Raw genomic sequence first — 22,737 nt, 5'->3', positions numbered from 1 at the left:
ACCCAATCAGTACAAGTTGGACGAATATAGACACGAGAACTTGGCAGTAACGACACTCATTTCCACACCAATGATATCACCTCGACTGATGATGAAACGTTTGCGACCTAGCCACCAGGCTCGGCGAACAACCCCACAACATGCAGCCAACCCAAGCTACCAACCTCCTCCTCCACTTCAAACCCACTTCTCTGGAGAGAGAGTGAGGGAAGCTGGCCGGAAATGAACACCTATGGAGACAACACGTGAAAGGGGATGAGGGGATTGGGATGGAGGGGACACGGAACAGTCCTTGTGTAGAAGCTGACACGGTCACACACTGAGCTGGTGTTCAACGGAAGATCGGCTTTCATGTGAGATCCAGGCAATGGGGCTGCAGATAAAGATTAACTTTATTCGTCATATAAACAAGACAAAACCCCATGCTATTACAGGAACAATATTGGGGTGGATAGAAGATTGGCCGATTGACAGGATGCAGAGTGAGTATCAAGGCTGCCTAGAATACAACAGCAAGAATGCGATGCTAAGACTTTACAAGGTCAGACCGCACTTGGAGCGGTTTTGGGCTGCTAATCTAAGAAAGATTGTGCTGGCATTGGAGAAAGCCCAGAAGAGGCTCATGAGAATGAAAGGGGAGTGTTTGATGGCTCTGGGCCTGTACTCACTGGAGTTCAGAAGAAAGACGGGGAATCTCATTGAAACCTGTCCAATATTGAAAGGCCTGGATAGAGTAGGTGCGGAAAGGATGTTTCCTATACTGGGAGAGCTGAGGACCAGAGGGCACAGACTCAGAGTAGAAAGACGACTCTTTAGAACAGAGACGAAGAATTTCTTTAGCTAGATAGATAGATATACTTCATTGATCCTGAGGGAAATTGGGTTTCGTTACAGCCGCACCAACCAAGGATAGAGCATAAATATAGCAATACAAAAACCACAAACAATCAAACAACAAAAAGCAAACTATGCCAGATGGAAATAAGTCCAGGACCAGCCTATTGGCTCAGGGTGTCTGATCCTCCATAGGAGGAGCTGCAAAGTTCGATGGCCACAGGCGGGAACAACCTCCCGTGACGCCCAGTGTTGTATCTCGATGGAATATGGCCGGAGTTCAACAGCAAGAAGTTCAGTATCCGGTCTACAAACACGTTCCTCGATTGCACCATCCGTTGTTAACCAGAACAGTAAGCCCCCAACTCCTTTATGCTTACAGCTCTCAGTGCACTTCCGGTCAGCCCGAACGGTCTGGAAGCCGTCCATGGAAAAGTTTTGATCGGGTATGTCCTCGTGCAGCCCCAGTAAAACATGTGACACTACACTCCCAAAATGTTCTCTGACTCCTGGCTAGCACCGTCAACTCGTCCATTTTATTACCCACCGAACTCCTCTTCTCCATAAGTCTCTGTCTCGACCCGGTTCTCTTTCCTCGACTTTGTGATTCCCCCTCTGCATCCTCTGTGTGTTTTCCTCCAGATTTCAGCCAGAGGGTGGCTCTTTTTTTTTAAATAATCTGGTGTTTGGTGTTTGCAGGGGTTGCAGGACATGGACCTGGAGATGTTGGCACCATACATCTCCATGGAAGAAGACTTCCAGCTGAACAGCTTTGAGTCTTTGACGGAAGGAATCGAGGGGCTGGTCTGCCCTAATGATCACCCAGAGACGGAGACCAACAAGAGCACCAACAAGCGGCAGGACAGTTGGGGTCTGGCCAAACTGCTGACCGACTGCAAGAGCACACAACCTAACGTGTTAGGCAGCTTGTACCCAGTGCAGCCTGAAGTCCTTGGTGTGGCAGGAGACCCCATAGTCTCACAGCAGTGCAGCAGCAGTCCCAGTCAGGGCAAGATCCAGGCGTACGGCCCCAGCAACCAGCCCCTTGTGTTCGGAGGGCCAGGATTCACTCCGACTGTGGAGAAAGCCCTCCGTGCGATATTCCAGCCCCAGGACACTGCCAGTCCCATGGAGACTGGAGTCTCTGAGTCACCCGGTAAGGAGCAGGATGCAGCAACACCAACGTTCCAGCCCACTAACCAATCGGACACTGGAGGCACGGAGAGTGAGAGCAGCCAGTGCACACCATCCAAGGACAGGTATGAAACTTAATGTCTTATTATTGTAACAGTTATGAGGATAGTTTCTGCTGAAGGGCCTGTTTGTAGGGTGCGTGACACTAAAACCTTGTTGCTGGGACCTCAAACGAGTCCTCCAGAAGATGGCCTTCTTCATTCAGGGGGTTGAGTTCAAGAGCTATAAGATAATGTTACAGCTCTATAAAACCCTGGTTAGTCCACACTTGGAATATTGTAGTCAGTTCTGGTCACCTCATTACAGGAAGGATGTGGAAGCTTTCAAGAGGGTGCAGAGAAGACTTACTAGGATGCTGCCTGGATTAGAGAGCATGTATTATGACAATAGGTTGAATAAATTAGGGCCTTTCTCTTTGGAGTGAAGGAGGATGAGAAGTGACTTGATAGAGGTGTACAAGATGATAAGAGGTGCAGATCGAGTAGACAACCAGAGACTTCTTCCCAGTGTGAAAATGGCTTACACAAGGTTTGTTCATTCATTATGTGCCATGTCGTATGATGTGACCGATCACGGTCTTTCTATGACCATGATTGTTCTTGGCAAAATTTTCTACAGAACTGGTTTGCCATTGCCTCCTTCTGGGCAGTGTCTTTACAAGACGGGTGACCCCAGTCATTATCAGTACTCTTCAGAGATTGTCTGCCTGGCGTCAGTGGTCACAAAACCAGGACTTGTGATATTCACCAGCTACTCATACGACCATCCACCACCTGCTCCCATGGCTTCATATGACCCTGATCTGGGGAGGTGGGGGTGCTAAGCAGGTGCTACACCCTGCCGCAGGTTAGCGGTGGGGAGGAGCACCTTATACCCCCTTTGGTAGAGATGTCTCTCCACCCCACCACCCATACAAGGGGGCACAATTTTAAGGTGACTGGAGGAACGTATAGAGAAGATGCAAGATGTAAATTTTTTTTACACAGAGAGTGCTGGGTGTGTGGAATGCACTACCAGAGGTGGTGGGTAGCAGATACATTAGGGACATTTAAGAAACTCCTAGATAGGCACATGGATAATAGAGAAATGGAGGGTTATGGAGGAGGGAAGGGTTAGATTGCTCCTGGTGTAAGTTAAAAAGTCAGCACAATATTGTGGGCCGAAGGGCCTGCACTGTAACTTGTAGTAATATTTTTATCGGCTAATTTCTTAATTTTTGAATTGTACTGCTGCTGCAAAACAACAAATGTCATTACGGATGCTAGAGGTTGGGGTGGAGACGCGTGCCTACCAAAGGACTGCTACCCTCTGCTAGCATGCAGATCACCCTTGGGCAAGGTGTAGCACCTGCTTAGCCTCCCATCAGGGCCACACGAAGCCATGGGAGCAGCTGGTGGATGGTCGTATGAGCAGCCGGTGCATAACACAAGTCCTGGTTATGTGACCACTGACACCAGGCAGACAATCTCTCTGAAGAGTGCTGATAATGGCTGGGGTCACCCGTCTTGTAAAGGCACTGGCAAACCAATTCTGTAGAAAAATTTTGCCAAGAACAATCATGGTCGCCCATTTCATATGCACGGCACATAATGAATGATACTCCTCATAGTTTTGTATACCTCAATCAGATCTCCCCTCTTTCTACTACGTTCCAGGGAATAGTCTTAACCTATTCAACCTTTCCTGATAATTCAGGTCCTGGCAACATCCTTGTGAATTTTTTTCTGCACTCTTTCAGTCTTATTGATATCCTTCCTGTAGGTTGGTGACCAAAACTGCACACAATACTCCAAATTAGACCTCACCAATGTCTTATACAACTTCAAAATGACATCACAACTCCTAAAGTCCTGACAGAAGCCATTTGTGGATTAGGTTGTTCTTGATCTTGTGATCAACTTCAACATAAAGTCCCAACTTTGGTATTCATTACTTTCCTGTTAATTAAATCTAGTTCCATCTTTGGAAAACTACCTGGGATTTTCTTCAAGACCCGGGAGGGAACAGCTCACTTTATTGCTGATCAAGTCCAAGGGCAGTTGCTGTTTGTGCAGGGGGAATGAGTGACCTGGAGGTTGTAAATATGTTGATTGTTTCTGCACACAGCAGATCACTCTGTGAGAAGAGTTTCACAGGAGACCAGAAGCAGCAGCAACTCCAGATACGTGCCCTTTGCAGCCTGAAACGCAAGCATGGTCCAGAGCTCAAGAATTCGCTGGTAGGAACTGAATTGGACTCTGTAGTTCCACATTTTTGTTGCTACTTTGGGTGACTTTGAATTGGGGCAGCCTGCTGAACTGAAATATATATATATATATATATATATATATATATATAACAATTACAGCACGGAAACAGGCCATCTCGACCCTTCTAGTCTGTGCCGAACTCTTACTCTCACCTAGTCCCACTGACCTGCACTCAGCCCATAACCCTCCATTCCTTTCCTGTCCATATATCTATCCAATTTAACTTTAAGTGACAGTATCGAACCTGCCTCAAACACTTCTGCTGGAAGCTCGTTCCACACAGCTACCACTGGTTGAGATGGTTGAAGAAGTTTGGTATGGGCCCCTAAATCCTGAGAACTTTCTACAGGGGTACAATTGAGAGCATCCTGACTGGCTGCATCTCTGCCTGGTATGGGAACTGTACTTCCCTTAATCGCAGGACTCTGCAGAGAGTGGTGCGGACAGCCCAGCACATCTGTAGTTGTGAACTTCCCATGATTCAGGACGTTTACAAAGACAGGTGTGTAAAAAGAACCCGTAGTATCATTGGGGATGCAAGCCATCCCAACCACCATCTATTCCAGCTGCTACCATCCGGGAAGCATATGCCTGGACTCTTTCAATTTTGTGTTTTGAGCTTTTTTTTTTTTTTGCTGTTTTATGCAATTTGCGCTTGGGGAGGGTTGATGGTTTTTACTTGAGTGGATTCCATAGTGTTTCTTTGCTTCATGGCTGTCTGTGGGGAAGACAAATCTCAGGGTTGTATACTGCATATGTACTTTGATAATAAATGTAGTTTGAATTATCAACACATTCCAGATCAGCTGACTACCAGGCTATTTGGTTAATTAGTTAGTGACTATGTGAGCAGTACATAATCCTGGGAATACCTGCAAGAAAATGAATCTCAGGGTAGTAAATGGTGACGTATACAATAGGTACTTTGATAATAAATTTCCTTCGACTTTGACTAATTTTAATTGGCTAGCAAGGTGCCCAGTAGATTAACACACAAATTGCTGGAGGAACTCAGCAGGTCAGGCAGCATCTGTGGAACTAAATCAACAGTCGACGTTTCGAGCCGAGACCCTTCATCAGGACGTCAGCTGATGCGGGAAAAAATCTCAGCATGTTGGGCAGTGTCTGGAACAAGGAACAGTCCTCGTTCCAGGTCTCTGATTCTACTTGGGATGTGGTCAGCTCTGCAGGAGTGTCACAGACCCGAAACGTCGACCGTTTCTCTTTCCGCAGATGCTGCTGACTTCTGCCACTTTGGCTAATGGACTCCCGACGTAGCCAGTTGGAATGTCAGTTGATGGTGTTGCTAAGCTGCTTGTGGGTGGAATCATAGAGTACCACAGCACAGAAGCAGGCCTTTCGGCCCGTCTAGTCCATGATGAACTATTACACTGCCTATCTCATCAACCAGTACCCAGTCCATATCCCTCCGTACCCCTCCCATCCATGATCCTACACTTAAACGTTGGAATCTAACCTGCATCCACCACCTCTGCTGACGGCTCGTTCCGCACTCTCATCACCGTCTGAGTGATATATTTGGATCTGAAGCAACACACACACACACACACACACACACACACACACACACACACACACACACACACACACACACACACACACACACACACACACACACACACACACACACACACACACACACACACACAGCTGGAGGAACTCAGCAGGTCAGGCAGCATCTATGAAAAGAGTAACCAGTTGACATTTCAGACAGAGACGCTTCCTCGGGACGAGGAAGGAAAGGGGAGGATGCCAGAATAAAAAGGTTGGGGGGAGGGGGAACGAGGTTAGCTAGAAGGTGAAGGGCTGGAGAGGAAGGAATCCGATGGGAGAGGAGAGTGGACCACTGGAGAAAGGGAAAGAGGAGGGGATCCGGGGAGGTGATAAGCAGGTGAGAAGAGGTAAAAGGCCAGAGTGGGGAATGGAAGGGGAGGGGAGGAGAAATCAATATTCATGCCATCAGGTTGGAGGCTACCCAAATGGAATGTGGCTCCTTCACCCTTAGGGTGGCCTCTTTGTGGTGCAAGAGGAGGCCATGGACCGACATGTCAGAACTGGAATGGGAATTGGAATTAAAATGTTTGGTCACCAGGAAATTTCGCTTTTTGCTGCCTGACCTGCTGAGTTCCTCCTGCATTTGATGCGGTGTTCTTGGATTTCCAACATCGACAGAATCTCTTTCGTTTAGTATCAATTCCAAAGAAGAAGCATACAAATTAGCCAGAGAAAGTGGCTCACCTGAGGACTGGGAGAAATTCAGAATTCAGCAGAGGAGGACAAAGGGCTTAATTAGGAAGGGGAAAAAAGATTATGAGAGAAAACTGGCAGGGAACATAAAAACTGACTGTAAAAGCTTTTATAGATATGTGAAAAGGAAAAGACTGGAAAAGACAAATGTCGGTCCCCTACAGACAGAAACAGGTGAATTGATTATGGGGAGCAAGGACATGGCAGACCAATTGAATAATTACTTTGGTTCTGTCTTCACTAAGGAGGACATAAATAATCTTCCAGAAATAGTAGGGGACAGAGGGTCCAGTGAGATGGAGGAACTGAGCGAAATACATGTTAGTAGGGAAGTGGTGTTAGGTAAATTGAAGGGATTAAAGGCAGATAAATCCCCAGGGCCAGATGGTCTGCATCCCAGAGTGCTTAAGGAAGTAGCCCAAGAAATAGTGGATGCATTACTGATAATTTTTCAAAACTCGTTAGATTCTGGACTAATTCCTGAGGATTGGAGGGTGGCTAATGTAACCCCACTTTTTAAAAAAGGAGGGAGAGAGAAACCGGGGAATTATAGACCGGTTAGCCTAATGTCGGTGGTGGGGAAACTGCTGGAGTCAGTTACCAAAGATGTGATAACAGCACATTTGGAAAGCGGTGAAATGATCGGACAAAGTCAGCATGGATTTGTGAAAGGAAAATCATGTCTGACGAATCTCATAGAATTTTTTGAGGATGTAACTAGTAGAGTGGATAGGGGAGAACCAGTGGATGTGGTATATTTGGATTTTCAAAGGGCTTTTGACAAGGTCCCACACAGGAGATTAGTGTGCAAACTTAAAGCACACAGTATTGGGGATAAGGTATTGATGTGGATAGAGAATTGGTTAGCAGACAGGAAGCAAAGAATGGGAATAAACGGGACCCTTTCAGAATGGCAGGCGGTGACTAGTGGGGTACCGCAAGGCTCAGTGCTGGGACCCCAGTTGTTTACAATATATATTAATGACTTGGATGAGGGAATTAAATGCAGCATCTCCAAGTTTGCGGATGACACGAAGCTGGGTGGCAGTGTTAGCTGTGAGGAGGATGCTAAGAGGATGCAGAGTGACTTGGATAGGTTGGGTGAGTGGGCAAATTCATGGCAGATGCAATTTAATGTGGATAACTGTGAAGTTATCCACTTTGGTAGCAAAAATAGGAAAACAGATTATTATCTGAATGGTGGCCGATTAGGAAAAGGGGAGGTGCAACGAGACCTGAGTGTCATTATACACCATTCATTGAAAGTGGGCATGCAGGTACAGCAGGCGGTGAAAAAGGCGAATGGTATGCTGGCATTTATAGCGAGAGGATTCGAGTACAGGAGCAGGGGGGTACTACTGTAGTTGTACAAGGCCTTGGTGAGACCACACCTGGAGTATTGTGTGCAGTTTTGGTCCCCTAATCTGAGGAAAGACATCCTTGCCATAGAGGGAGTACAAAGAAGGTTCACCAGATTGATTCCTGGGATGGCAGGACTTTCATATGAAGAAAGACTGGATGAACTGGGCTTGTACTCGTTGGAATTTAGAAGATTGAGGGGGGATCTGATTGAAACGTATAAAATCCTAAAGAGATTGGACAGGCGAGATGCAGGAAGATTGTTCCTGATGTTGGGGAAGTCCAGAATGAGGGGTCACAGTTTGAGGATAAAGGGGAAGCCTTTTAGGACCGAGATTAGGAAAAACTTCTTCACACAGAGAGTGGTGAATCTGTGGAATTCTCTGCCACAGGAAACAGTTGAGGCCAGTTCATTGGCTATATTTAAGAGGGAGTTAGATATGGCCCTTGTGGCTATGGGGATCAGGGGGTATGGAGGGAAGGCTGGGGCGGGGTTCTGAGTTGGATGATCAGCCATGATCATAATAAATGGCGGTGCAGGCTCGAAGGACCGAATGGCCTACTCCTGCACCTATTTTCTATGTTTCTATGTTTACATTTGGATCTGATACGTTTTGATTATAGTTTCCTCGTGTGATTGGTAGCTGGTTGGTAAATGGACGAATGGCTGGCTAAATAGATTTAATTGTGATGTACATCGGAACATACAGTGAAATGCATCATTTGCACCAATGACCAATACAGTCTGAAGATGTGCTGGGAGCAGACCGCAGGTGTCACCACACTTCTTGTGCCAACATAGCATGTCCACGACTTACTAACCGTAACCTGCAGCCTTTGGACTGTGGGAGGAAATCAGCGCCTGGAGGAAGCCTTTGCGGTCACAGAGGAGAATGTACAGGCAGTGGGGAGCGGGGGAACTGAGCGCCGGATGCTGTCGTTGTAACAGTGTTACACTAATTGCTATACTGTCTTGCCGCCCTTAATGTAAATGTGTTTCTGTGCAGGAGCTGGATATTTCAGGAGTTACAGATCGTCACAGCGTTGGAACAAAGCGAGTGAGGAACATTGTAACCAGTGCATCCGCCAACCCTTTCACTCCAGCCCCACCAATGAGTAAGGCCACTCTTTAATTTTTGGATTCCTGTTTTTTTTTCTCTCTCCCTTAGTCACAGAGAAGTGAAGCATTGTGATTGCACAGTACTGGCTGCATGGGCTAGAGATCCGTGTCCAAAATCAGAGTCAGCTTTGTCCCATAGTTTTGTGATCGCAGTATTGGATGCACGGGTTAGACTTCCGTCTCCAAAAGCCGAGTCAATGTTATCCCATAGTCTTGTGTCACTGGATGCACAGGCCAAAGATTTGTGTCCAGGCTCCAGAAGCTGTGTCCAACTTCGTGATCACGTGTGTGGGGATCTAAGTCCACTCTCTGGAGCCGAGTCCCGGTCACTGTAGCGGATGCAGAGTACGGGGACCTGCGGTCACAGTACAGGGTGCACAGCGGTGATCTACGTTCACACTCCCGAGCCAAATCGTGAAACCAGTCTTAGCAAGGCTATTTTGTGAAGAGGGAGACATGACCCACAGTAAGGAACTAAACACCCCACCGCTGACTTACTTTCTTCAGGATAATGACTGAAATTGCTGTCTGTGCCACTGAACTTCCAAAGGAGCCAGAGCAGCCTTCAGTCAAGGAAGGAGGATGAGAGGTGTACAAGATGATAAGAGGGATAGATAGGGCGCACAGCCAGAGATTTTTCCCCAGGGCAGAAACGTTCGGTTCCATGTCTTGCCAATCTAATGCTGAGGAAGATTTGAAATCATCAAGGCGAGGAGATGTTTAGCATCGTCTGCCAGCCTCTCTCTCTCTCTCTCTCTCTCTGTCTGACAGCTGCTGGAGGAAAATTGTCTGTGTGTGACAGTCCCTCAGCTGCTGCAGCCGGAGGATAGTGCCAGAGTTCTGGATCTTGGGCAAGGTTTAATTGACACTGTGTGTGGATTGGACTCTGTAGTTCACTTTATGATGTGTTTCTGGTTTCTGAGCTGAATAAATACGCCTGGAACTCTTTCAGTTTTGTATTTTATATTCTGTGTTTTTTGCTCCTCTTTGTTGGTATTTGCATGATTTTATTTGCGCATGTGGGGGAGGGGTACTGGTATTTTCTTTGGGTTCCAGGGTGTTTCTTTGTTTCATGGCTTTCTATGGGGAAGACGGATCTCAGGGTTGTAAACTGCGTATGTACTTTGATAATAAATGTACTTTGAATCTTTGAAAAGACATCAGAAGGGGAGGGGAGGAAAGTACAGGGGGGATGTCAGAGGTTTTTTTTTACACAGACTGTGGGTGTGTGGAACACCACTGGAAGATCAGATACTTTATGGACATTTAACCTCATTGAAACATATCAGATGCTGAAAGGCCCCAACAGAGTGGACATGGAGAGAATGTTTCCTATGGCGAGTCTAGAACCAGAGGGCACAGCCTCAGGATAGGATAGATACCTCTTCCTAGAGATGCTGCCTAGCCTGCTGCGTTCACCAGCAACTTTAATGTGTGTTGCTCAGGATAGAGGGCTGTCTTTTAAGAAAGGAGACAAGTTCTTTCTTTAGCCAGAGAATGGTGAATCTGTGGAGTTCATTGCCACAGGTGGCTGTGGAGGCCAAGTCATTAGTATATTTAAAGCAGAGGTGCTTTTTTTTAGATTCTTGATTAATCAGGGTATGAAGAGATACGGGGAGAAGGCAGGAGGTTGAGGCTGAGAGGGAAAATGGATCAGCCATGTTGAAATGGCCTAATTCTGTTTCTATTTAAGAGTTACATGGATGATAGAAAAATAGAGGGCTATGTAGGAAGGAAGGGTTAGATTGATCTTGGAGTAGGTTAAAAGGTTGGCACAACAGAGTGGGTCGAAGGGCTTGTACTGCATTGTATTCCATGTTCAGTGCTTATCTGATAACATAGGAGGGGACTGAGATGATGATCTGATGCCCTTTTAGCAACAGTAATCACGGTGGGGTGGGGGACAAAAAGATGATATTTTGGTGGGACTTCCGGTATGGCGCAGATACAGCCAGCCGCATGATCAGTAAGGGCTCCCAGATGGTCTTATTTCCCCGTAAATAAGAAGCGGTTGCTCAAATAGAAAAGTGGGTCTCGTAGCATGAAAGGGGGAAACAAAAGAAAGACGAGGAAAACCGCAAGAAAACCCGAAGACAGGCGATAAAATACCGACTGACGGTGAGGACACTGACGACGGCGCTAGCAACCAAGCTGAACACGAGGATACGGAGGCTGCTCATGCGAACGTCATGGCCGGAATACAGGCGCTTCGTTCAGACATGAAAAAAGAACTGAGTGATTCCTTGGGTTTTCTAAAGAAGGAACTGGTGGATTTCAGAGAAGAAATTAACCAGAAGCTGAATGCTATTGTTGGTGATTTAAAAGAAATAACGGTTAGAGTTGAGGATATGGAGCAAAGGGTGGCAGAAGTGGAGAAATGGAATGCCGAAGCCAGGGAGGTTCTTTCCCGCGAACTGGAACTTCAGGAGATCATTCAAGCTCGACTAACGGACCTGGAGGCCCGTTCACGCAGGAATAATGTACTTTCCGAAGGGGCGGAAGGAGACAACATTCAGGAATTTCTGGAAAAATTTTTTAAAACAGAGTTGTCCCTTCCCAATGCTGCCCTCAGCATACAACACTGCCTTTGATCTCTTGGATCCAGACCAGCACAAGGTTCCAACCCAAGGTCCGAGGTCGTCTACTTTCTGGAGTATAAAATTAAAGAGTTGGTGCTTCACTCTGCTTGGAAAAAATGAGAGATTTATTATGATGGGAAAAAAGTATTTTTTGATCAAAACTACCCGACCAAAATACTTACGAAAAGAAAGGCTTACTCCACCATCAAGCAAAGGGGCTCCAGTTCCAGACTCTTTACCCAGCCAAACTTCGAGTGTTTTTGACACTGGACAAATCATCTACAGTAACGCATCGGAGGCGACGGAAGACCTGAGGAACAGGGGATTTTTCCCGGACTGTCCCCGCGGAAGTCACAGCCACCGAGAAACTGAGACAACTTTCCTGGGAGGCAGCTGGTGCAAAATCCCGCCGGGACCGAGAAACATATCTGAAACGCATCTAGGACAAGCTAAAGGAATTTCGATGCAACAAAGATACTGCGTGAGGGCTCTCAAAAATATAGTGATAAAATATCCTTCAGCCAGGTCGGTAAAATCACATCTAGCCTAACACCAAACTATAATTGACTTTGTATAAGAACTTAAAAATAGAACATAAACGATTTTTCCTCTGTAAGCTCTTATTACTATAACTGATCTGACCACAAACCTGGGAGTTGATGTTTGATTTTGTTCTTTTTTGTGCACTGTCGTGATTTCAATTATTCAGAGGCATCAACCTGCACTAGGAGGGGCCCCTTCGGGTTTAAGGGCTTTCTCTCTCCCCCCCCCCCCCCCCCACCGACTTAGAAGTTTAGACAATAGGTGCAGGAGCAGGCCATTTGGCCCTTCGAGCCAGCACCGCCATTCCCTGTGATCATGGCTGATCATCCACAATCAGTGCCCCGTTCCTGCCTTCTCCCCATATCCCTTGACTCCGCTATCTTTAAGAGCTCAATCGAACTCTTTCTTGAAAGCATCCAGAGAATTGGCCTCCACTGCCTTCTGAGGCAGAGCATTCCCACAGATCTGGGTGAAAAAGTTCTTCCTCAACTCCGTTCTAAATGGCCTATCCCTTATTCTTAAACTGTGGCCTCTGGTTCTGGACTTCCCCAACATCGGGAACATGTTTCCTGCCTCTAGTGTGTCCAATCCCTTAATAATCTTATGTTTCAATCGGATCCCCTCTCATCCTTCTAAATTCCAGTGTATACCAGCCCAGTCACTCCAATCTTTCAACGTATGACAGTCCTGCCATCCGGGGAATTAACCTCGTGAACCTATGTTGCACTCCCTCAATAGCAAGAATGTCCTTCCTCAAATTTGGAGACCAGAACTGCACACAATACTCCAGGTGTGGTCTCACCAGGACCCTGTACAACTACAGAAGGACCTCCTCGCTCCTATACTCAACTCCCCTTGTTATGAAGGCCAGCATGCCATTAGCTTTCTTCACTGCCTGCTGTACCTGCATGCTTACTGATGAACAAGGACATCTAGATGAACAAGGACATCTAGATCTCTTTGTACTTCCTCATTTCCTAACTTGACATCATTCAGATGGTAATCTGCCTTCCTGTTCTTGCCACCAAAGTGGATAACCTCACATTTATCCACATTAAACTGCATCTGCCCACTCACCCAGCCTGTGCAAATCACCCTGCATCCTCATAACATCCTCCTCACATTTCACACTGCCACCCAGCTTTGTGTCATCTGCAAATTTGCTAATGTTACTTTTAATCCCTTCATCTAAATCATTAATATATATTGTAAATAGCTGCGGACCCAGCACCGAGCCTTGCGGTACCCCACTAGTCACTGCCTGCCATTCTGAAAGGGACCCGTTAATCCCTACTCTTTGTTTCCTGTCTGCCAACCAATTTACGATCCATGTCAGTACCCTACCCCCAATACCATGTGCTTTAATTTTGCCCACTAATCTCCTATGTGGGACCTTATCAAAGTCCAGGTACACTACATCAAATGGCTCTCCCTTGTCCATTTTCAGTTACATCTTCAAAAAATTCCAGAAGATTAGCCAAGCATGATTTCCCCTTCGTAAATCCATGCTGACTGAAGTTTAAACTTCAAAGGTGGAAGTCACAGATGTTATGTGTTGTTTATATGTTAAATGTTAGTTTGTTGTACAGACAGAAGTTCGTTTAGGTCATCTCGGGATAATTAACTATTTATATAAACCCTTTTTTACTGGCGTGGAATGCCGTATCAAGAATACAGAGTAATCACCCTTAATGTGAATGGGTTACAGAACCCAATCAAAAGGATTTAGCTCTAGCTAAAATGAAGAGAGAAAAGCAAAATATAATTTTTTGGCAAGAAACTCACCTTTCAAAAATTGAACATGAGAAGTTACGCAAAATGGGATTTAAAAATTGTTATTACTCTTTTGAGAGGGGAAACACAAGGGGAGTTGCAATATTAATCTCAAATAAAGTAAATTTCCGGTTTTCCTCGCAGATTACAGACAAAGAAGAGAGTTATTTACTGGTGAAGGGTTTTATTGATCATAAAGAAGTTACACTACTGAATGTTTACAGACCATCAGGAAATGATAAACAGCTGATTAAGGTTTTTAATATGATAGCTATAGAAACATCTGGTGCGGTAATATGTGGGGGGGGGGGGGGAGTGGAATAGTCAATTACATCCTTCCCTGGACTCCTCAAATAGAACAAAAAGATAAACCCGGAAACATAACATGCCAAGAAACTGCTCAAAGAAATAGGCATGATAGATATATGGAGAGAGTTACACCCACTTGCTGGACATTTCAGCTTTTTTTTCCTCACCCCTACTCCGTGTACTCGAGAATAGATTATTTTTTATGTTTAATTCAGAGAGACACAGGATTATAAAATGCGATATAGGGGTAAGAGACATCTCTGACCACGCAGGGGTTAACTTAACATTACATTTAGACAACAAGCCCAAAGATACCTTGTGGGACTTAATACCAGTCTTTTGAATGAAGCCCTATATTTAAAATACCTAAAGAAAGAGTTTGAAGATTATACGATATATAATGATGAGGAACAGTGTCCCCTAGAACTCTGTGGGATGCTGCAAAAGCTGTTATTAGGGGTAAACTCATAAAGTAGTCAGCTCTGAAGAAAAAGGAAAAAGAGAAACAAATCAAGGATCTTACCGAAAAATTACAATTTTTGGAGAGTAAGCATATGGACTATAATGACAGTAATGTCTTGAATCAAATTTTGGATACAAAACAAACTCTAAATAATATTTATGAAAGTGAAGTTGAGAAGAGAACTAAGTTTGTTAAACAAACTTTCTATGAGAATAGTCCCAAATCTAAGAAATTACTTGCATGGAGAATATGTAAACATCAGGCTGAGAGATCCATACACAGGGTGAAAGACCCCCAGGCTAATAAGATGCTTCACAAATTGGAAGACATTTAAAAATCTTTCAAAACCTACTACATGATGTTATACGCTCAACCCAAAGCTGCAGAGTTAGCAGACATATCTAATTTCTTAATGTCCTTAGATTTACCATCTGTAGGAAAATGCAAAATAAAGTAATAACTCAGGAGATAACAGAAGAAGAAATAGGTAAGGCTATATCAGCATTAAAAACAAATAAAATCTCAGGTGCTAATGGCTATCCAGCGGAATGGTACAAAACTTTCAGAGAGATAATAATACCAATACTTAAGAAATGTTTTAATTATGTTCTCGGAGGAGGGGAGACTCCATTGTCCTAGAATCAAGCAATAATTTTAGTAGTTCCTAAAAATGGTAAGGATCGGACTGAATGCAGTTCCTATAGGCCCATATCTGTTCTAAACATAGATTGTAGATTATTTGCATCAATATTAGTAAAAAGATTGGAAAATATAATTCTAGATCTAATTGACACAGATCAAACAGGTTTTGTAAAAAATAGGCAAATCCAGGACAATGTGAGACGGGCCCTTCATCTCATTGACCATATGAGCAATAATAACCTGGAATCTGTAGTTATTAGCCTTGATGCTGAAAAGGCCTTTGACTCGGTACTTGGTGCTTAAGCAGTTTGGCTTCAATAATCAGGTAGTTGGATGTCTGAAATCTTTATATTCTTCCCCTACAGCCAGAATTAAAATAAACAGGAATTTATCTAAAACAATATTTCTTGAAAGGGGATGCCGACAAGGGTGCCCCCTAAGCCCCACGCTTTTCGCTCTTTTCATTGAGCCATTGGCCCAGGCAATTAGAGAAGACACGATCATAACAGGTGTACTGATCAGAGATACAGAATATAAGATTTGTCTATATGCAGATGACATTCTCGTGACTCTTACCAGTCCCAATGCAGGTTTGCCTAAATTATTATCCCTGCTGAAAGAATTCGGTTCCTACTCTGGCTATAAATTAAATTTACATAAAACCCAAACTTTGAATTTTAATTACGAACCACAAGAAAACATTTGCAGAATGAGTAAATTCCAATGGAAAGGTAATATTATTAAATACCTAGGAGTACAAATACCTGAAGACTTGTCTACTATCTACGAACATAATTATATTCCCATGACAGCTGATATTAAGGCAGACTTAAACAGATGGTCATTGCTGCCAGTGAATATGTATAATCGAATAGAAGCCGTAAAGATGAATGTACCACCTAGATTGCTCTTTCTTTTTCAATCATTGCCTGTTGAAGTACCTTTTAAGCAATTTAATGAATGGAAAAGAATGATTTCAACATTTATTTGGGGAAAACAGAAACCAAGAATTAGATTTCAGACATTACAGCTGCGTAAGGATAAAGGTGGATTTGCTGCGCCTTGCTTTGAAGGCTATTACAGAGCAGCACAGCTGCACAGTCTGGTCTGATGGGGTGACCCTAATTGTGAGGCAAAGTGGAAGGATTTAGAGCAAAGTCTAATAAATATCCCTCTCCAATCTTCACTGGGGGATAAAATACTCCAAAGAAGTATTTAAATAAACTGACTCAGTGAACAATGGTCCCGCTAAACATCTGGTATAAAGAATTGAAAGACCCAAAATTTGAAAGAAATGTAAGAATACTATGTTGGGTGGCACATGACACAGAATTCCTCCCAGCACAATTGGATGGTAGGTTTACACATTGGACAAGTAAGGGAATCACCTCATACTGTACAATATCCTCCATTAAGGGTTTGGAGTCCTTTCAACAACTCACAGAAACATATCACTTAGAGAAACAAAACTTCTTTAGATATCTTCAACTAAGACAATATTTTAATAAAAATATTTAAACTATTGGAGAGAAAGGTTAAGTCTGATTAATATATTCATTGATGTGTCTAAAGGAATTTTAAAAAGAAACATAACCAGGATTTACTTGATTTTACAATCTAACAGGGGTCTCTCCACAATGTATGTTAAATCAAATTGGGAGAAAGAAGCCAACATGTAATTGACAGAAGATGATTGGTTAAACATACACAGAACACATTTGACTACTTCAAGCTCAGGTCTGTGGAGGGAATTCACCTGGAAGAATACCTTAAGATTTTTCATAACGCCAAAAATATAGAAGTTACAAAGTATCAGACCTGAACAAGGTCAATTTTGGAGAATGTGTGATAATATGTTAGCTGATCATTTTCATATTTTCTGGGAGTGTCCAAAGATTCTGTCTTATTGGTTAGATGTGGTAACAGAGATAAGATCGATAATCAGCCCAGCAATTAATTTTGACTTTATCGTTATTTGGGTAATGTACCAAATAGGCTCAAAATTCATGAAAGATATTTGTTACAAATACTACCAGCAGCCAGTAAGAAAGTGATTATCAGGAAACGGCCAAGCAAAGAGTCTCCTATCGTCCTGGAAAGGATAGAAATAGTTCAAGAAATATATGTTATGGAACAATTGACACTAAAAAAAATTGAAAAGAACTGAGAAAATTGGACATTTTATTTGAACCTGAAATGATTTCTTCACTGTACATTTATTTGGTTTGAAGAACTTTGTTTTATTTCTTCCTACGAGGGAACCTGCAGAATGGACTTTAAGGTCATGGATCTTAAGGTCCCCTGAGACTTTGAAGGACAATTATGGACATAAGAGTGTGGTTAACCCAATGTAACCCATTTCTCTGTTCATTTTTTTCTATTATAAGATACGGATTTTACTTCACCTATTATGACCCTGTCTGTCTGTGTGTATTTATCCTGTTTGTTCTGTTATTGGCAAAACAATAAAAATAAAATTTAAAAGAAACTGATGTTCTGGCATCCATGGAGCCAGGAAATGATTTTGAGAGCTTGGTTTAACATCTCACCCAATGTGTCTACCTGTTCATTGTTCTTTCAGTGCTGCACAGAGGTTTAAAACCAGAACGTTCTGACTTAGAGGCAGCTACTTGGTTAAAGTGCTATTAGGGTGAGGGTTCAGCTCTGTCTAACCTTGTGCTCTCTTTCCACAGAACTGACCATGCACCTGCTCCAGACAGAGGCTTCTGAGCCCCCCCGAGCTGGCTGCTGCTGACTGTGGGGTCAGTACTCTATTACAGAACAGCCCATGGAGCAGAGTTATGAAATCACCTTGGACCATGTCTCCTGAGGCCCTCGCTCCAACCACACAGAATCCCCTCTCCGGCAGACATTCCCACAGACTTCTTCCTGTGCCTCAACAGAGGCCGAGGCTTGGGTCGGCTCCTACACCTAGCTCAGAGCCGAAGTTTCTCTCGGTACCACAACCCAGTCTTTGGATGGATATAACACAAAAACTGTGACCCATAGATGGGTGAATGCACAAGGCTTGTGTACCTTCACTGAAGGCAGTACCCACCGTTCAATTTCAAATTCATTATCATCTGACTGTACATGTATACAACCAAACAAAACACCTTTTCTTTCCCTTGCCAGTTCGCTCTACAGCATTGTTCCTATATGTTTTCATTCATCCAGGATTTACTGCACATCTACCTCAGTCTAAGGACAAATCTGAAATAAAACCATAATCTACAGACAATACACAGCAGGTCAGGCAGCAGCAGTAGAGAGAGAAATATTTAACACTCAAAGCCAATGACTTTTGCTGGTAGATCGTTTAAGACCATTCGGCCCATTGAGCCTGCTACCCCATTCCATCATGGCTGACTTATCTTCCCCCATCAAGCCCGTTCTCCTGCCTCCACGGCCGACTGTGGAAATGAATTCCACAGATTCACAAAGAAATTCCTCCTTGTAAAGACACAGAGTCTATGGAAGTGACGCAAAGCAGCATCAACTTCATGGACCCTGTACAGATTACGCAGGAGGAGGTGCTTGCTATCCTGAGGCAAATTAGGGTGGCTAAATCTCCTGACAAGGTGTTCCCTTAGACCCTATGGGAGGCAAGTGCAGAAATTGCCAGGGCCTTAGCAGAGACATTTAAATCATTCTTAGCAACAGAAAAGGTCACAGCGGACTGGTGGATAGCCAATGTTGTTCCGCTGTGCGAGAAAGGATCTAAACCAGGGGATTATAGCCCTGAGGTTGGGTGGACTACAACCAGAGGTCGTGGGGAAAAGGTGAAAAGCTTAAAGGGAACTGAAGGGGAAACTTCTTCACTCAGTGAGAGTGTGGAATGAGCTGCAAGTGGAAATGGTGCATGTGAGTTCTATTTCAACATTTAAGAGAAGTCTGAATAGGTACGTGGATGGCAGGGGTTTGGAGGGCTACGGTCCCAGTGCAGGTCGATGGGAGTAGGCAGATCAAATACTTTGGCTCAAGCTAGATGGTCTGTACTTTCTGTGATTATCTCTCTTCTAAAGGGAGGTCCTTGTATTCAGAGGTTGTGTCCTCTGGTCCTAGAATCCTCCACTATTGGACACATCCACTCTATCTATGGCCCTTGAAAAGTCACTTATCACTTTCAGTGTAGAGCTTAAACCTGTCTATAACAGCAATAGCTTGCATTTTATCATTAATATTGTAAATATCCCCAAACAAGCTTAAACACAAACAGCAGGGGTAATAATTACCTAAAAGCTGATAAGCTAAACTGTGCTGATAAGCTAAACTGTGCTGGCAGTGTCAATGGAGATAGAAGCAGGGGTTAATGTTCTCTGTCACTGACACAGACCTGGAAATGCAAGTTCAAGAGTGGGAAGGGTTGAGGGAGAACGAGGTAGATATCCGATATGCCAATGTTTAAAAATTTTGAAAGGCAGCGAAGTCTCAAGGGGAAATTTCCAAGTCACTAACAGGAAAGAGTGCAGAGAACATTTGCAAGGACTTGATTTACTGCCCATTATACCACTGGTATTTAAGGCAGCAGTGAAGATCTACCATCTCTGGTGATGTTCAGGGCTTCCTTCATTATGTCAGTAGCTTCCTCTCGATTTTCACTCCTGTCAATGGTGTAAGTCCCAAGTGGAGACCCAGGAATTCTGTCGCACTCCCAGTGGACCACTCTTAGTCTGGCTTCTATTCTTTGACCTGTTTGGCATAGGTGACCCTACCAAGAGCCAAAGCACGAAGCCCTGACTCCAGCCAACAAAGCTCTCTGGGCCATTGAGGCACACAAACCTTCCATCCCAACAACAAGGTTGTGATCCTCTTGGAGGACTGGGACTTGAGTTCCTGAGTCATGAGGAAAGATTGAATCGATTAGGGCAAGGGGAACGAGGGGAGGTCTGGATAGGTAAATGCGACCAGGCTTTTTCCACCGAGGTTGAGTGAGACTAGAATTAGAAGTTATGGGTTAAAGATCCAATGTCTTGTAAAGCCTTAGCATTATATCCTTGGTTTTATATACTAGAATATAAAATGAATGCTAATAGCACATTTGCCGCCTTCACCACAGACTCAAGCTGCAAGTTAACTCCAGAATTGCATCCCAGGGGGAGGGCAAGGTCTCCACGGTGATGCAGAAGGAACTTGGTGAAGGGTCAGTCTGGGTCCAGTGGTCAGCTTGCCCTCAGCTCCTTGACTTTAACCTCCACCAGATGCTTTGATAAGTTTCTCCCCATCCTCACCTGGATCAGGTGGCCACTCTAGAACTAGCAGTCAGAGGTTAAGGGTATAAAAGGTGGAATGTTTAAAGGGAAACGTCTTCACTCAGAGGGTGGTTAGAGTGTGGAATGAGCTGCCAGCGAAAGTGGTGGAGCAAGTTTGATCCCGTCTCAAGAGAAGTTTGGATAAGTACATGGGTGGCTGTGGTCCAGTTGCAGGTCGATGGAACTAGGCACTTGGACGCAGACGAGATGCATTTACAAGGATGTTATCGGGACTTGAGGAGCTCACTTATAGGGAATGTTTGAATAGGTCAAGGGACTAGGCCTGAGGTTCCCAACCTTCTTTTTCCTGCTATGGACCCAAAGTTGGGAAGCCCTAGACTAGATAGACTGGGGAGCCTGTTTCTGTGCTGTTGTGCCCTATAACTCTAGCATGCACTTGAAGTTAAACCAGAGGCAATGATACTTCATTACAAATGCAAATGCAAGCTACTATCAATGGGTTTTGGTCTGCAAGCTATTCAAAGGAAGGTAGAAGAGCAAGAGGCTGGAAAGCAGGCCTTGTGAGAGCAGAGGAGACTTGTGAACCCTTTCCATCCCTCACTGAGACAGCGCAGTGCCAGCAGGTGAGCGTGCACGAGTGGACAGGCACAATGGGAGCAGACGTTGGCATCAGACCCACCCAAACCCTTGTCACCCTGCCTCTCTTCAAATTCTAACGTGTTCCCGAACTGCACATACAACACTGAAAAGAATTCAGCACATTTACTGCATGTTAAGAGAAAAACCCTGTAGAAATATACTTACTGTGTCTAATGTAACTTCCCATGGTGCTACAGATCTGGGTACCAACGTTGCAATTACGCCTCGACATTTCAAAGCGTTACACATCGATCCCCAGAGAACAAAACCTAGGAGAAAATACCTTGAGGGCATTAAAGCAAGTAGTTTTTAATTTACTTTTGATTATTTTTTGTTTCTTGGATTTACATGTATTAGAGTTTTGAAAGTTGTCAAGAATTGTTCGTTCGTTTTTGAGGAGTTTTCACAATCTGATTGGTGCAGATGACAGGCTGAGGCTTGACGGACATAAGAACCATCCACTGTAAGGTGGCATAGCACAGGAAGGGGGTGGGATGAGAATAAACCCTCCAGAACAACCAACAGTAACACACACAAAAATGCTGGAGAAACTTAGCAGTTCAGGCAGCATCCACAGAGAGGAATAAAGTGTTGCTGTTTTGGGCCGAGGCCCTTCAGAGGGCCAGTGGGCTCGATTGCAGCAACCAAACTTGTTATCAAAGGTTATAAGTAATAAAAAATAATAAACGGTCGACACTTCGGGCTGATGAAGGGTCTCGGCCCAAAATGTTAACTGTTTATTCCTATTCATTTACCCGCTGAGTTCTTCCAGTATTTTGTGTGTGTGTGCGTGTTGCTCTGGACTTCCAGCATCTGCAGAACCTCATGTTTATACATTAATGTACGTCATGGACTGAAGTAACTAAACAGGAAATGTTACAATGTGCTGTGAACAGTAATTCCTTCTCACTATTCGCCAGAACAAGAATGGAACTCCCTTACCCCACCAGCTGCCCTGTACAGGACAGGAGCCTCCATTGCCTGGCCTACAGATTCCCAACTCAGTCTTGTTGAGTACAACAGCATAATTTCTCACCGTAGGGCTAAGTGCCCAGAATAATAACCTGTGGTGTCTTAATTAAATGTTTTTAAGTATGTAATCTCAGTACTAAAGGAAATAAAGTAAATGTAAATATTTTACAGAATCATTCCTTTTAATAACTTAAAGTTTACAAGGATGTTGCCGGGTCTGGAGGAGCTGAGTTATAAGGAAAGGTTGAACAGGTTAGGACTGTATTCTTTGGAATGTAGAAGATTGAGGGGAGATTTGATAGAGATATACAGAATTATGAGGGGTATAGAGAGGATAAATGAAAGCAAGCTTTCCCCACTGAGGTTGAGTGGGACTACAACCAGAGTTCATGAATTAGGGGTGAAAGGTGAGAAATTTAAGGGGAACGTGAGGGGAAACTTCTTCACTCAGAGGATGGTGAGGCTGCCACCGCAAGTGGTGCATACGAGGTTGATTTTGACACTTGAGGGACTTTTGGATAGATACATGGATTGGAGGGCTATGGTCCCAGTGCATGCAGGTCAATGGGAGATGACAGTT

At 44.2% G+C, this 22,737-nt stretch overlaps 1 protein-coding gene across 2 annotated transcripts in view; it reads left to right on the top strand.

Annotated features, from left to right (window-relative positions):
- Positions 1 to 22,320, top strand: part of LOC140206170 (hypoxia-inducible factor 1-alpha-like) — a 45,710-nt gene extending 23,390 nt beyond the window's left edge. Inside the window, exons 9-12 of one of the 2 annotated variants that reach the window (XM_072274431.1) lie at positions 1,534 to 2,093; positions 4,138 to 4,246; positions 8,912 to 9,020; positions 18,027 to 22,320. In XM_072274431.1, the coding sequence (XP_072130532.1) occupies positions 1,534 to 2,093; positions 4,138 to 4,246; positions 8,912 to 9,020; positions 18,027 to 18,088 (840 nt within the window). In that variant the 3' untranslated portion in view covers positions 18,089 to 22,320. Of the gene's footprint in view, positions 1 to 1,533; positions 2,094 to 4,134; positions 4,247 to 8,911; positions 9,021 to 18,026 lie in introns of both variants that reach the window. The other variant, XM_072274430.1, reaches the window with a different exon arrangement.
- Positions 22,321 to 22,737: the final 417 nt, after the last annotated feature.

The sequence above is a fragment of the Mobula birostris genome, chromosome 12 (assembly GCF_030028105.1).
Source record: "Mobula birostris isolate sMobBir1 chromosome 12, sMobBir1.hap1, whole genome shotgun sequence".
In the NCBI taxonomy this organism is placed as follows: Eukaryota; Metazoa; Chordata; class Chondrichthyes; order Myliobatiformes; family Myliobatidae; genus Mobula; species Mobula birostris.
Note: the sequence above shows the minus strand (reverse complement) of the source record. Positions and strands in the feature narration are given on the sequence as shown.